At 40.3% G+C, this 15,639-nt stretch overlaps 1 protein-coding gene across 1 annotated transcript in view; it reads left to right on the forward strand.

Moving 5' to 3' along the window:
• PIGN (phosphatidylinositol glycan anchor biosynthesis, class N) overlaps positions 1-14,451 on the forward strand; it is a gene marked incomplete at its 5' end in the record, with an annotated part of 80,441 nt that extends 65,990 nt beyond the window's left edge. The window contains 6 exons of the mRNA XM_010185605.1: positions 115-170; positions 629-704; positions 2,022-2,095; positions 4,991-5,033; positions 6,880-6,932; positions 14,328-14,451. Coding sequence (XP_010183907.1) covers positions 115-170; positions 629-704; positions 2,022-2,095; positions 4,991-5,033; positions 6,880-6,932; positions 14,328-14,451 — 426 coding nt within the window. The remainder of the gene's footprint in view (positions 1-114; positions 171-628; positions 705-2,021; positions 2,096-4,990; positions 5,034-6,879; positions 6,933-14,327) is intronic.
• Between the last annotated feature and the right edge of the window lie 1,188 nt (positions 14,452-15,639).

Here is a 15,639-nt window from a genome sequence, read left to right on the forward strand (position 1 = left end):
CTTCTTGCAGTTCCATGACAAGATTTTGAGAGTAAATTGGAATGAAGGGGGGGAAATGCAGTTTTTGTTTTACAGCAGCCATATCTGTGGTGTATTTTCCTTAAATACATCTAGGTTTTCTTCATAGTGACAGCCTTTTTTGGAACTGGAAACATAGCTTCTGTTAACAGGTAAATTTTATTCATTGATTTGAGACACAAGGTACAAAAAAATCCTTCCTGCAGTTGGCATACTAAATATATATTTGGTTAGCAAAATCAGGGCAGGAGAACTAAAGCAATAGTCAGTGGAATAATGACTACAATTTATTTCATTTCTGCTCTTTGTAATATGTACCCTAAGAGCCTGAGCTTGTTGATTACGAGGTCGTCTCAATTTCCATTAGAAGTGAGCAGAGAGCTCAGCTGCTCACAAGCAGCATGGCACCTCAAAAGACACAAGCAGAGAAAAAATGTGGAGAAAGAAAAGTGAGGTAGGCTGTCCTTGCTAATTTAATATTTGAGCAAGAAAAGAGAAAGTTGGAAGCCTTATTTAAAAATGTATATACACAAGAGGAACTAAATGCTCTTTCTTAATGGAAAATACCATTTCAAGGATATGTTGTAATGTCTTTTTCATGTTTCTCTAGTTTTGATCCTGCTTCTGTCTATTGTTTCTTGACTGTGTTCAGTCCCTTCATGATGGGAGGCTTGCTCGTGCTGAAGGTTAGTAATCTTACATTAGTGAAATTTTCTCAAAGACCTGTTTAATAAATAACATACCATGTACAGGGTTGTTACTTTGCAATTTACAAAAACATATATGTACTTGAGCTTCATTAGCCTTCCTAACCATGTGGGAAGCTTTCAGTCTTTGTAGTGTTTCTATGGACATATCCTTCTGTTTCCCAAAAGAGAAGCTAAAGTGCATGGAAGTATGATTTAACTGTATTAGATCAGCTTATTAAAATGGAAGTTTCAAATCTTGACAAGACTTAAATTATTTTAAAAATTATGAGCTTTCCCTATAGTATAATATCTACAGAAACATTGAGGATAGATATATATTTTATTAGCTCTATCTGCATTACATTAAGTACAAGCTTTGAATGCTCTACTGATTAGGTTGTCATTTTACAATGAATATTCTTTTTTATATTTTTTAATAGTCTATCAAAGATTGGATTGCACTTCTTGTTTGCAGGCGAGATGTGGGAGCTCTTTCCTAATATCTGAGTGAAGGGTCTGCCAGAGTGGTAAAGAGACAAATGTCAAGGGAGACATGGAATTTATGGGTTATTGCTAAAATAAGCAGTATTTCCTGCCTCTGCCCCTCTGCTGCTTCTATCCCAGAGAAGGCAGACTTAAACTACAGGTATACTGCATGTTATACTGCAGGACGTAAGTCAATAATATAAACCTGGATGCGAGACAACAGGTTCTAGCAATGCATTGATGCTATTAACTTAAGGATTACAAGTCAACTTTGGAAAGAGCAAAAGGCAGCATTCATGTTTCTAACTTGTTTGTTTTGTTCTCAATTTACTAAACCGTTTACATTTGCTTGACTTGGCTTTGGAGTGGCAATGTTATCCTTGCCTTACTGAATACATTCTCTACTCAGATATTTTTATTTTCTTTTTATGGTTGAGATGAGATTGTCCTATTACACTTGGAGCTCTGCAGCCTGTCACGTGAGCTACTGGATGTGAATAGTTCTGTCTTCTAGCCTTGTTGAAGTATTTATCACTAGTGCTAAATGGATAAATGAAGTGAGAATCATTAATGTGTTTTAATTATAGTTTTCCATATTGCCTCATGGTTTATTTCACTGCAGTTCAGCTATGGCCATGGAAGGGGTTTTTTATTCATTTACTAAATGTGCTTCCTGCAAAATGAGTTTCTACCCTTCCTTGCCAATACTTTACTTCTGCAACGTTCACATTCTGCGATAATTTCAAAAGCAGGAAAATGTTTCCACAACCTGCCAGGTTGTTTTGTAAATATGGCTATAAACCAAAATGTAGCTTGTGTTTTAAACAGGTTGTAATCCCGTTTGTTCTGGTATCATGTGCTTTCGAAGCTGTTCAAGTCACAACACAACTGTCATCTAAGAGGTATAGTATATGCTACATTTCTGCATTAGTGTTTCAAATCTCTTTTGCAACAATTCAGAATTGTCAAATCTCAATCTGAATTTAAAAAAACCACAAAGCAAACAGTACATCACACTGTTATTTTTATTTGTTATTATGGTTTGGGTTTTCGTTCAGTGATTTTGCAAGCTCAGGAATTCTTTTCTTAGTGATAAATGAGTATAAATGAAAGTATTGGCCCTTTCTGAAACAATCAGATACTTAATATTCTTTGTTGACAATACACAGAAGGAGCACTTTTCCTCCATAATGTAGAAAAATGAGCAGAATTTAAAGTCTGATTTTTTGTTTTATATTGCAACACTGCTTATAGTGCAATATTTTAAGAATAAACCATTTATAATGTAACCAATTTACAGCTTTGTAGCTCTGACCACAAATAGCATTTAAAACAACAAAGAAGGCTGTATGCCCTTCCACTGCAGTTCAGTGCTTCCCAGGTGTTTTCAGTATGATGTGTTTTTTGCAGTAGAGCTAGATGGCTGCCAGTTCTTTCTCCATCTCTAAAGACTTTTTAGGGACAGGTGCCCAGCCTCACACAGTGCTGTATCTGGGCTTGACCTACCCTCACTCTTTTCACTGACTCAAGATGTTTATTCTTTTAACTGTTTAGCCTACCCTTGCCCCTTTGACTGCATGTGACTGAATCCTCTGCTTATTGTGTGGGCTTACATGTGGTGCTGAGACAGAGGAGATCCCTGTCAGCCACTTGGCTTTGAGATTGTTGCTACGGGTGTTGTGTGAGGTTGACTGAAAGTCTGGCTGGACAGTGGCAGGGGGACCGCAGGGGCTCTGTCCTGCACATGGCTCTGCAGAGCAGGAGGAAGCTGCCCTTGCTTAGTGTGATGCCCTCTGCCTTGCTGTTTGTTTTCATCCTACCTGTGCCCTGCTTGTTGTCGTCTTATACAATGCCACCTGGTACTAACAAAGGACATGTCAGCCCAAAATCTGACTTCTTGTTGGAGAGGAAGCACAAAGCTCACCATCCCTTCTACATTCTCTGCCTTAGCTGTGCATGCAGCGTACCTGGGCTGTCCCTGGACCCCTAAGGAAGGATATTTGTCCTCCTCACTAAGGCTTATCCAGAAGCAGGGCTGTGTTGAGGATTTGGGGTTGCTCAGAAGACTGGCTAGTGATGTACATTTCTAGGGCTCAGGCAGCATAAAGGTCAGCATTTCCCAACTTGTGAACGCTTGCCTTGGCAGCACCAGTGCTATTGCAAGCTTTCAGGGGATGTGCATCTGTGTGTGTGAGAGGGGAAACAACATCAGCTTCTTAAATTTGGGGCCCATGAGAGTGCCTGTGCCGCTTTACGAGGCGGTGGTTGTAGCTGCGGCTGCTATTTGTGCGGGTTTCCTTTAGCTGTGCTCAGGTAACAGCAGCAGCGACACTGCCACAGCCGCCGCCTGGGAACAGAGCAGAAACCACAGGATGTGCCCAGGATCCCTGCAGAGGTGGTGCTTCGATTGTCAGCGCATCCTGAGCTCTGCACCATGCTCTTTATTGCTCTTGCTGCCTTTGCTAGATAAATTAAGCCATCACAGGGAACAATCTTGTCTTTGTAGTGTACAAGCATGCCCTGAAACTAGTGTTGTCCTTCTGTTCTGAAAGGCTTTCTGCATTTCAGAAGGGTGAAAAGTAGATTTTTGTGATATGAACAAACTGCTCTGTAAACTTCCCGTTTACAGAGTAAAGATTCTTTTGGTTTTTTTGTTTGTTGTTTTTTTTCCCTGTTTGTGGGGAATGTTTTGTCAGAATATGTTCTTGGAGCTTGCCTGTGAAAACAGCCCTCTAGTTGAGTGTCTCCTAGGCACTACAAGATTGCAACACCCTATCTGAGCTGTGGGTAAGCTGAGAGAAGCCTTTCAGTGCATCTGAGATACAGTCAGTTTGTTGCCTCCTTATTTACTAATGAAGCATAGCCAATGTAGGCAATGTCAGAAACTTCCTCATCAGGAGGCATTGGTATGGGTGTCCCCTCAGTACATGCTCGTGCAATGCTGCAGCATTTCCCAAAAAAGCTTCATGAATGGCAGTACTGCTAAATTAACTGTATTCTAGTTAAAGACTTCTCTGTTAATGTGTTTGCAACATTGCTTCAGTGTCATTAACTTAGAAACTAGTTTTAACCAGTTATAGTAATTGCTTTCATGTAATTTAGGATTTACATAGTTTAATGAAAAGAAGATTAGGTTAATGGGGGAAAAAATAGCTTTGCCTGCTCCCTTCTAGTTCCTTTTACTGGCCACAGCCTACTTTCCAGAAGTAACCTGCTGCCTGACAGGGAAGCCTGAGGGTTTGGGAACATGTCACCAAAATGCTGGGCATTCCCAAAGCAGCTTACAGGCACCCAGAGATACGACATTGGAGTGAGCACCTCCTTCAGCAGCCTCCTACCCACCAGGGTGCTTGTCGGGATAAGGCTGATCAGTTCAGGTGTCTGCCTGCCTGTGCCGAACAGCTTTGTTCACTCGAGTCCCTCTTGAGGTGTGTAAATCAGCTTTATTTGGCCTAACCAGCACACGAGCTCCCTGCATCAGGAAGGAGCAGGCACTGTTTGTAAGACGCTCTTGTTCTCCGGTACATGACTCGCATTAGGTTTCTCTGTTGCAAAATTGAAGCTCTGTTAATGTGAAATGTCTTTTTCAAGCAGGTGGCATTACAAATGTTCTAGCCATGTATTTTAACTATTCTCTAATAAATTGAAATGTATCTGATTGAAAGGGAAGTGCAAGAAATCTTATCTTCTTTTAAATTTCTTTATGGGGGTTTTAATAAGCTTTGTAACATCTGTGCCCATGAATGAAGGTTCATGCTCTCGTTCTTTTTCTTATTTTTTTTTTCTTCTCTTTGCAGCCTTTTCCTCATTGTTCTTGTAATTTCAGACATTATGGCTTTGGTAAGTTGTTGTTGCACATTCTCTTCAAGTAAGATCAAGGAGCAGAGGGTTCTCCTAACTCTGTCTAGAGAGATCTGCATTTGTTTCAGACTTCAAAGTTTTTGTAACTAGGGCAGTGAATTGGATTGAAATCCTAGCATAATTTAGAGATAAAACTCCCCCAATCACTGCCCTTTGAATTTCATGTAATTAATGCTTCTGAAAAAGCAATATTCTCATAATAATAAGAGACATAAGTGAAGTAATAAGTTATCATTCTGAGTTTTTCATATGCTTTTCAATCAAATTCTTTGGAAGAATTTAAATAAGAATATTGGGTTTAGCTCTGTGCAGAGTTTAATTAATTTTTCAGGAATTTTGACTTTTTTACTCACCCTATCTTCCCTTGAAAAAGAGAGGAAAAGGAGAAATGTGTTACCCACCAGCTCTGTTAGAGCTGTCAGAATCCAGGTGATCAGCAACATCCAAAAAGACACTTTGTACCCGTTGTAATAGGCTGTTAGGAAATGCTGTCTTCAGAAAGCTCCCGTCCACAAACCAAACTAGCTAAAACAACCCAAAGCTGAACAATATGGGCTTGATGGGGCTCTGAGCAACCTGATCTAGTAACATTGTCTCTGCTTACGGCAAGGGGGGTTAGACCAGGTGGTCTTTAAAGGTCCCTTCCAACCCCATCCATTCCATGATTCTAATATCCCAGGATAATTTTTGCAGCTTAAAAGTACATTTTTCTTTGCCTCCTCAAACTGCTTTCGACCCAGCAAGCAGTGCCCCTGGGTATCCCAAGGGAAACAGAAACCCTTCCAAAGCAGCAGGTAGGGCTGGTATTCTCACTTTGTACATCCTGGTTTAGTTTTGTCCCTTTGGAGTAAGCATTCCTGATGTGATTTCCTTGTACAGTGGGATCTGTGGATCTCACCTGATAGGAAAAACAGTGAGTGAAAAACTAAATAGTGACTACTTTGTAGAGTGAGAAATGGAGAAGGTATAGTTTTGTGTAGTTTCATATAAATATGTTTGACTAATCTGAATTTTTTACCTTTTGATAACTCAGGAAAAGGATTAAAATAACAGTAAACCACACTTGTAGTATTTCATTAATAATATCAGTCTAACTAGACCAAAAGAGGAGTGCAGACATGTATTCATGTGTAGCAAGCCCCAGTATATCCAGGTCTTATATCTCACATATTCTCCTATTCTGGTTTAACTATTTTAAAACCATTAGCAAATATGTATTTGGTGAACAAAACAAAATATTTCCAAAGAGGTTTGATATGCAGTAGCTGTGTGTGTATCAAGAAATTAGAAAGTTGGCAGGAAAAAAACGAACACCTGGTTTCTGGTCTCCAGTCAATGTGGCCACCAGGTAGAATTTGGGGGATTCACTAATAGACAAGTGCTGCCTTCTCCTGACATTATTCCCATTTTACAGGTGGAGAACTGGTAGAGTTGCCCAATTAAATTTACGGCAGAATTCCATGAAAACCATATGCAGGCTTCTCTTTGACACTAGGCCTTACTTTGGGATCCCATTATTTCAAGCAATAAGGTGGCTTTGGCTGTTCTCATTGAAAATGTTCTCTGCTGGTAATCTTCTGTTTCTTGCAGACCCAGCTTGACAGAACTTAGTTCATCTTTAGCTGTCTTTGATACCATGTTAAATCTATTTCTGGCTCCTAGACTATTCTTTACTTTGGTCCAAATAAGCATTCCCAGAAAGGTCTCACCCTTGTTCTAGTTGAAGAATTAGAAACTTGGAGTAAACAGCCTGAAAACATGGTTTTTAATTTTGTTTCAGATTGTGCAATGTTGATGTACTAATCAAAGTTGTTTTATTTCCTAGCATTTTTTCTTTTTGGTTAAAGATTATGGAAGCTGGCTGGATATTGGAACAAGGTACAGTATTTAATTTTGTTTTGCCTCCATTGCACTTTTAAAAGGCTCATAGGTTAATATTGTTGTTTATCGACTCAGAACTCTTGTCATTTTTTCCAATTACTCTTCTTAATCAAATGCTTTAGTGATGTTCCCCATGATTAAAACGTGTGTGTATGCATGTGTGTACATGTGTTTATATCCCAAATTTGGGTCTTAAAATCTGTGCCAGCACGACAGGGGGTGAGTAATGAATCTAGCATGGCAAGAAAAACAGTTAGTAGGATTTGTTTGATTTCTAAAGAACAGTAATTACACAAAAATATTTTAATTACTGTTTTGCATTTTAATTAGTTGTAATCACTGTTAAAATAACAATTTCTCAAAATTGTTAATTGTCCTGAATCTAGTTAAGCCTTCATATACAGTCTCCTGTGAATTAATGAACCTTGTGCAAATATGTTGGATGCTACCAAGACCCGTGCATTTATCCTCCTCTCCTCCCTGTAATTGAGGAAGAGAAAATCTGTAGCATTTAAACATAGAAATAAAAGCTTAAATGAGAGAATTTGTTCTGCATTGAGTTGTACTAGCCTCTACAGCACACATCATGGCGTAGGTTTTCAACTGTGCAGTCTTATTTGTGAATAGTCCGGAAATAACAAATACAAGGAATACACATTTCAGATTTACGTTTCCTGAGTTGCGGAAATAGATAATATGCTGTAATAAGCTTAGTAGGGAATGTGTTGTTAATAATCCAGCCAATCTGGTCACTTGACACTGTTATTTAAACAGAAGTTGAATAGTGACCCATTGTTAATATTCTGTTTAGTCTACATTTATGCTGTGCTTTGCTGAGCCCCAGCATTCCCCCCAGTGCGTGCGTGTGTGTGCACACGTATTCTGCCTGGTTTCTCTGGAGGTTCAAATCCCTGCTTGTTTGCTACCTTTTGAAGGTTCCTAATGGGAGGAGATACAGCTTGGTCAATTAGTGGAAACGATGCTTTAGCATCACGCTTCCTTGCTATGGTCAGTTTATGGTTATCAGGTGGCCTCATCCTTTAGTTTGAATTATTATGCAGATTAATAAGGATCTTAAAGACCTCAGAAAAGCTCTGTTCTGCTGGGTAAGAAGCTTTCTAAGTGGAAGTTGTCAAGCAAAAATAAAAATTGTTACAAGTACCCGAAAACTTGCTCTCTGATACACAGTCCTCATAGCGTAGAGATTTACAATGGTGATCGGTGTTGGATCCATTTCAGCTGGAAGTTTGCCTTATCCCTAAGAGTTTAGGGGAGCTCATTATGCGTGTCTGTAATTCTGCCTCTCTGGAGGTGTGTTTTGAGCACTGAAGAAAGCACTGAAAAAGTCCTTTCAAAACAGTGATTTATGATTACTTTTTATCATGGTAATGCATAATGTTCAGACAGCATTAAATTTGTCATTACTTCACTTTTGAGTGATTTGCCACCTACATTATTTTATTGTAGTCTCTTTAGACCTGTTTTATATACAGCTACATATATGCACATAAGAAAAAAAGGCCAGGCTGCATAAGAAAAGAGACAAAGCCATAGGTGCACAACTGAAGTGGTCCTTCTTTTGCCTAGCATGAGCAATATTTTGGCACCTGAACCTTCTCCTCTGAGCAGGTTTATATTGTGTGACCCTCAAGCTTGGCAAAAATAGCAGGCAACAGCAGAACATTTTTTAGTTGTTTATTCCTGAAAGGGAAGATGAGCTTCCTGGGTTTTTGGGTGATTCCCAAAACCAGCAGGAGAGATACTAACGTGGCTCTTTCCTGTCCTCCTGTTACAAGTGCAGTGACAGCTCCTGTGGCGTTCCCAATACAGTGTTGTCTCTTGTTGCTCTGCCAGCAAGGTCGGAAAATATCCCCTCTGAGTTGACATTTTAGGTGTTGCCAAAATTTTCCTGAGAAGGCTGAGTCAGTTAAGGAAATGACAGTCCTTTTTTTTTTTTTTTTTTTTACAAATGTATATAGCTCAACAAAACCTGTGTAGGATTTCATGGAACAAAGAATAGGAGCACCTTAAGGACAGCTGCTCTCATCTTTTATTTTTTTTTCCTTCCCTGTGGCACTGATAGGAGGTGTGTGTGCCTGCCTGCAATTATCAGGGCTTGTTTTATATTACCATTTACCACATCATTGAAATCACAGGTGGAAAAGCAGCAATTTAATTGCCCAGTGAAGATTCATTCCTCTAAAGTCTGTTAGAGTCCAGTGGTGTATGTACTGCATTTGCAAAGCTTCTGATGTGTATTTCCATACTCATTCTTTTTTGCGGTGATAGCTTTCTATGGATTTTCTAATTATCGCCCTTTAAAACTTTTGTATGTCCTCTCTCTTACTAAGAATGTGCATATTCAGTAGGAGACCCTCATCAGGCAATTCTTGGGTTTTCCAGTAGCAGTGCTCAGAAGTTTCATGTGTAAGAGCTGCTTTTAAATCCTTTACGATAAAAAGACATCCTTTGCTGCTATTTATATTGTGATTTTTTGTTTCCTAGTGGATCTCCCTTATTATTTGGAAGTAGGGTTTGTTTACCGAACTGACGTACTGCTTTAAAAAAAAAAAATCACCCTTAACTCCTGGCTTTTAGATCTCATTCTACCATGCCTTGATCACATTATGTGTAATTTTACCGTGCCTTACATCTGCCTTAGCAATATGCTGTCTTTATTCTCCCAGTTGAATTCACCATATCACTAAAGTATTGTCTTTGAATGTAAAGAGATTTCCACTTTTCCCACTCCTCCAGATCATTAATGAAATCCTGAGCAATAACAGATCCAACATGCAGTCCTGTATTACCACATTCAGCAAACTGTCAATGCACTATTGATTCCCTCTTCTCAGTAAACTATCAATCGCCATAAATATTTATGGTTTCTTAGAGAGCCTTCAAGTCCCTTTGCTTAATATCTGTGCTAAAATCAATGTGAACTTGTTTTTCAGGCAGTGCTTTTCTTTGTTTTGATATAATATCAGGATAATAATCCTGCAGTGAATGCAGAACTCATAGCAGTGGCTTACACAAGCTTCTAAAGCCTGCTAACCTTACCCTCTACCTATATATCTTGAGGTCACCCTGAATTGCATCATATGCCCTAGAAGAGCACACCATTACATTTCATAAAAATAATAATGCAGTTTTCCTAGTATTTTTGGTGTATCGGTGTAAAGTATGCAATCATGAGAAGTTTCTTTTGACAGATGCTTGTATTTTTGTATAACAGACAAATGGAATAGCAAGCTTTTCAGCTTCTTTGTCACTGAAATAACTTCTTTATGGCTTAAAAGGTATGTTTCTCTATAGATAGAGAGATACAGCCTTTAAAGCCTACTGTATCTGTACAGTATATGCAATTTGTAAATAGGTATATATTCAGATAGACAAGATAAACCCTAAAGCTTCTTTAGATGACAGTATTATAGTTTAATATAGAAACATACTGTGCTTCTCCCTCCCTCTTTTTATAACAGTTGCTGGAAGATAAAGATACCATCTTACCTGTTCTGCAGTTTCAATGTTCAGGGGACACAGATAAAGCATGGGAGACTGACTGTCTTCTAGGTTTCATGATAACAGAATCAGTTTCAGGTGTGGGATGCTGGGGCCTCTAGGTCTGACTGTTAAAGCAAAGGTCTTGTAACCAGGCAAAAAGTGTTTGTCAGCAATTTCTAAAGCAGGAGCTAGGAGTAATGTGCTCTGCAATTCGTTTTGTGTGAAACAGAGGAGAGAGACTGAGGGGATCCTGGCTGGAAATGCAGTAGACTTAAAATTCAGAATCTAAATCTGGGATCTCATTGTGCACTTGGGAACAACCCCACTGCTCAAAGTAGCATGTCATGTAGAAATAAGGTCCTCAGACTCTTTTGGAGAGTGCTCTTCCAAGTCCTTGCTTGAGTTGTTCTTGTTTCACTTGTTTTATTTCTATTTTTTTAATTGCTGTGGTAACTTACTCCATCTTCCTGTCTGCCCAGCTTCTAATCAAGTCGGCTATCTTAGAAGTTAGCCTGCCTTGGGAGAAAGCCACATTTGGGAGCAAAATTGATTCGCCCTCCTCCCGCCCCACATTCTTTTCACTGATCTTTGATTCTTCTTGTCTTTGATTAGTACTTCTCACTGATGTACACTGTCATAAAGCCAGGAGATGGTAGTACCTCATATGTTCACCTTTTGGTTCCTTGCCATTGAAACCGGTGTCTCCTCCTCCTCCCTGATACAAAATTTTCCCAGCACCAGCTTTGCCTGTTGACCTTGACCCATATGTGGGACACTCACCTTTCTGTTGAACAGTGCTGCCTTACCTTAGATCATCCATGATCCCCTACACCACCTACCTGTTCTTGCCCATCTCATCCTTTATAAGCATTGCCCCACTGCGCCCCACTATGCTATTCTCTTTAAGCTGTTTAATGTCTTTTTTCTTCATCTACATGGATTTTCATCCTCTTCCACATCAATTTTACTTGCCTGGAGCCTAGAATAGAATCTTGCTCCTTTTTTTTAATTACTAGCTCAGGTTTGACTTCTGATGGAGGAAGCTTGTTTTGAGAATTACCCACTTGACTGTAACTACAGATTCAGCCAAGGGTTCAGTTCTGGGTTGTATAGGGATCAAGATTTTGCCACTGCTGTTGTGGCATATACCTGTTAGAGTCTTGCTTTGTTTGTTTAATTACAGCATCACCCCAGCCTGAGAACTAATTTACCAGGCAGAGCTACCTGCAGGCACTGCAGTACCAGTTGCTGATAGCCCCAGAGATGCTGGCTGTTTGTAATTATGTGACACATAGACTGAAATTGTTTTTAATTGTGCTCTGTGGTATAATATATGTATATATTTCTTTTCTCTGAACATCTGATATTTTAATAAAGGAGCATCACTATTTAGCCTCGTGTAGTACAGCAAGGGAGAAGTGTGTGCAGCACTCTCTTCTTTACAAAGGTATGGAGGACCCAGTCCCTCGACTGACAGTAGCTAAGCAGTGGAGACTTTTTTCCTTGGACAAAGTCCCTCTGTATTTCCCCCCGAATAACTGATTAGCACCCACATCTGCAAAAGCTCCTTTTGGGGCAGAGAGGAACTCAGATGCCTGTGTAAGGACCATGCTGATGGCAGCAAGTCAGTGATCCTCTGGTCTCTGTAGGAATAAAGACAGGGTCTTCATTTGGCTTCTGATTTTTAGATTTCACACTTTCCAACTTCCTTTGAGAGCTAGAAAGGAAGTGGTAGTGCTACTTACATGAAAAACTACAATTCCAATTCTGGATGAGAAGGAAAATTGAGGTGTCACCAGTAATGCATATTTACCAGGGTGGCTGTTTCCTTAAGAACCATGCAAACTTCTGTACCTGTGGTGCTCATACCGTCCCCAGGGGCACATTATACCATGAAGATAACTGCAAGAAGGGTTTGACTTTTAGTTGGCAATCTGTCCTTTCCCATGGAGAACTACAACCGGGCCTGAAACACACCCAGGTGGACTTCCAAGGGCAGCTCTTGAGGGAGTTGTGCTATCCTTGTTATTGTAAATGTGCTGTGAACTACGAAGTCCGAAGTGCACTGACCAGGTAAAAGTGTGCTCTGTGCTTGACTTCATGCTTTCGCCGTGTCGTCTTGCACGTTCCCCGCAGAAACACAGCACCAGTATGGCTCTCGGCGTGCTGTGCTGCTTAGCTAATGCTGGAGGGGGGACATACTTATAGGAAAGGCATGTAGGAAAGATGGCTCCTGTCTGATATTTTTAAACCTTGAGTTCTTCATGTTAGTAAATACTTTCAGCTGTGCCATGTACAGATGGGAGTTTACAGAGATGCAAGCTGCAGGCTGTTAGAGTGGTTTGTGCTTTTTGAGGTCCAAGCCTATTTGTGCTGGTGGATTTTTGCAGTTGATTTCTTAAATCTATGTATTTTGAGCAAGGTATTTGGGAGAAAGTTTAGTCAGACTCAACAGAAACAGAAAAATCTCGTAGCATGAGTCAAGTCCCTTTCATTGTTCTCAATCTGCTTTGGTCAGACCTCAGCTCCTTCAGTTGCTGGTATCCTGGATGTGGAAGAGCGTCTCGCTCATTAGCAAATTTTCTGATTACTTTTATTCTTTCACACTAGTTAGCAGTTTAGCTTTGTTAAGAGTTGGTGCTTCTCCACTTCATGGAGCTAAATTGCGCTAGACTGGCACCAGGGTTGTCGCAGTCTCAGGGTCGTGAGGATGGATAGTGTCGGCATTACGAGCTTTACTGCTCTTCCGTGGCTAAACTCGCAAACTGAATGAGTCCTCTGGCAGAAATTCCAGGCCATTAAACTGGCAAGTGCTCCTTGCAATCCTTTTTTGCGACTGAACTCAGACTTCATTGAGTCTGAAGTTACCTTACTTGTCCTAAAGAGCCATCTGCTTTTAAATAGTGGAGATGAGTTCATCAGGAGAGATGGGTACTGCTCATGTCAGAATGCCAGTATCCTCAGTAGTCCCAGGAAAAAACCAAACAGCTGGACTGGATGTGTGGTGGACACAGGTATAGCAGTGTTTCATCTGCAATTCTAGCTGGAAATGTCACTGGATTTGGAAAAATCTTAAGTTTTATGGCTAGTGGTTTACATCAACAGCAGCAGCTTGATTCAGACATTGAACATGGGATGCTGAGTATCCTAGCTTTAATTTCAGTCTGACCCTAAAGAGCTCACCTGTAACACTGGTGAACACCAGGTACCAGAATTTGAGCAACTGGAGAACAAGCTCTCTGCTTGTTATCCCTTTAATCATTAGTGACTTAAGGACTTCCTAACCTAGAAGCTGCATCTTCATACTGTGTTTATTAGCCACTCTTGAACTTGCTTGTTTAATCTCTTTGAAACTGTGTTACCACAGCAGAGGATTCAGAAAAGTTTAGAAATGTTGAGTGAAAAAGTAGTGGGTTATTTTTTCTTTGTCATCACTGGAATAGTGTTTTCTCTAGAAAAATTGCGCTTCAGCTGACATAAATATCTGAGTTGTCTTACTACTAAGGAGTGTCTGCCCCATGGCAATTTCTCCCTAGATTCTGTGTTATCAGTTCACAACAGAAGTTTTGCAATGGTTTCAGCCACATACGTTGAATTACCCATTTGAAGGAAAAATACACCCAGTACCTCTTATTCACTTGGTACATGCTCAGTTGTGTTTTGTATTGTCCCCACCATTTAATTTTGCCACAGGCTTTGCTTTTTACATGATAGTGCTGCTATAATAGTCGTCTCCCAGTAGCAGCATATATAGAATTACATACTAGGCCAATAATTAAGCCTCGTTAAAAAGAAAAAAAATATTCAGAGGGTTGTTTATGTCAGAGTTTTTTTACTCTGCAAATTTTCATTTTTCTCTCACTTCTTTTATTTGTCTCCTCCTTGCAGCATTAGCCACTATGTGCTGGTGATGTCGTTGACCATATTTATGATGCTGATGATTGGACTGGCCCAGCTGCTAACTACAAAGAGACTTGAACTGCCCAGAAGGACTAAGCACCATTCCACATGATAAAGTGATAAATCTTCCTGCCTTGCTTCCATCCTCAGGCTTTCTCTGAACCAACCTCCACCTCTGGAATGTAAATACAAGTTAACGGACCAGAGCGCCAAAATCCCATCCAGGGATCAGAGCACTCTGTTGATAGTGGTTAAATGCTGACTGAAATTTGCATTTGGAGATTGCCATTTAGACATCAATGAGGCTGAAGAAGCCTCAGCTTTATTCTCCAAGTGTACATATTTCTTGAAAATAAAAACAGCAACAAAGTCCTTTTGAAAAGAGTTAGGCAACCATCTTTTGGGGTTTTTTTTTGTTGTTGTTAAAACTTGTCTTCTAGCTGTTTGTTTCACACATGCTCACTCTCATTAGGAGTCTGCAAAGTCCTAGCTTCATTTCGTGTCTTGCAGAAGCATGAAATCAGCTTGGACGGGTTGCTGATTTGTACGTTGCCGTTGTGGCGTACGCATTTGAATATCTCTGAAACTGGCTACGCGTTTTGCAAGCTGTGTTGATGTGCATGTGAGAATATGTTAAGGCAGGTTAAGACTGGTACTCTTGCTTGTAAGACAACAGCTTTTAGCTAACCTCGGTGTGAACTGCTGCTGCTGACCGTGCTCCCCTGCTGCCTCCTGTGCTTGGGTGAGCTGAGCAGTGTGCCAGCTCAGGTAATTGACCCAAATGAAAAGGAACCTGATTGAAGAACTGGAAAATAGCATGCAGGCAGATTTCCTGGTCCAGCTAGTGACAAGGTGGGTAGAAGGGTTAGGGCCAATTGTTTCAGTGGCAGCCCAGAGTCAGATCAGCATGAAGAGGTCATGAGGCTGCAGCTGGAGTTAGTGGTTTGCATAGAGTGATGCCACACGGAGGCATTTTTCCTTTGTTTCTTTGTTTTCCTTTCTACTTGTGTTCTGCTCCTGATTACAAGCATCAGCCTGGGTAATGGCTGCACCATGAATCAAATGCAGACACAAATCCCCTGGTTGTACGCTGATTACAAGTGAGAGCAAAGAGCCAAGTGCTAGACAGTCTGCTGATGTGGGTGCTTCTGGGGACCCAGTAATGGTAAATACATTGCATGAGGCTTTGAGACAGACTTGTAACTTTATAGCCCTTTCAACAGCAAGCATCAGCTTCCCTACCACTAGCCCACAGTTGATTATGTAGCACAAACTGCTGTACCCACCTACACCTCAATGC

Source organism: Mesitornis unicolor, unplaced genomic scaffold (assembly GCF_000695765.1).
Source record: "Mesitornis unicolor isolate BGI_N332 unplaced genomic scaffold, ASM69576v1 scaffold21595, whole genome shotgun sequence".
Classification (NCBI taxonomy): domain Eukaryota; kingdom Metazoa; phylum Chordata; class Aves; order Mesitornithiformes; family Mesitornithidae; genus Mesitornis; species Mesitornis unicolor.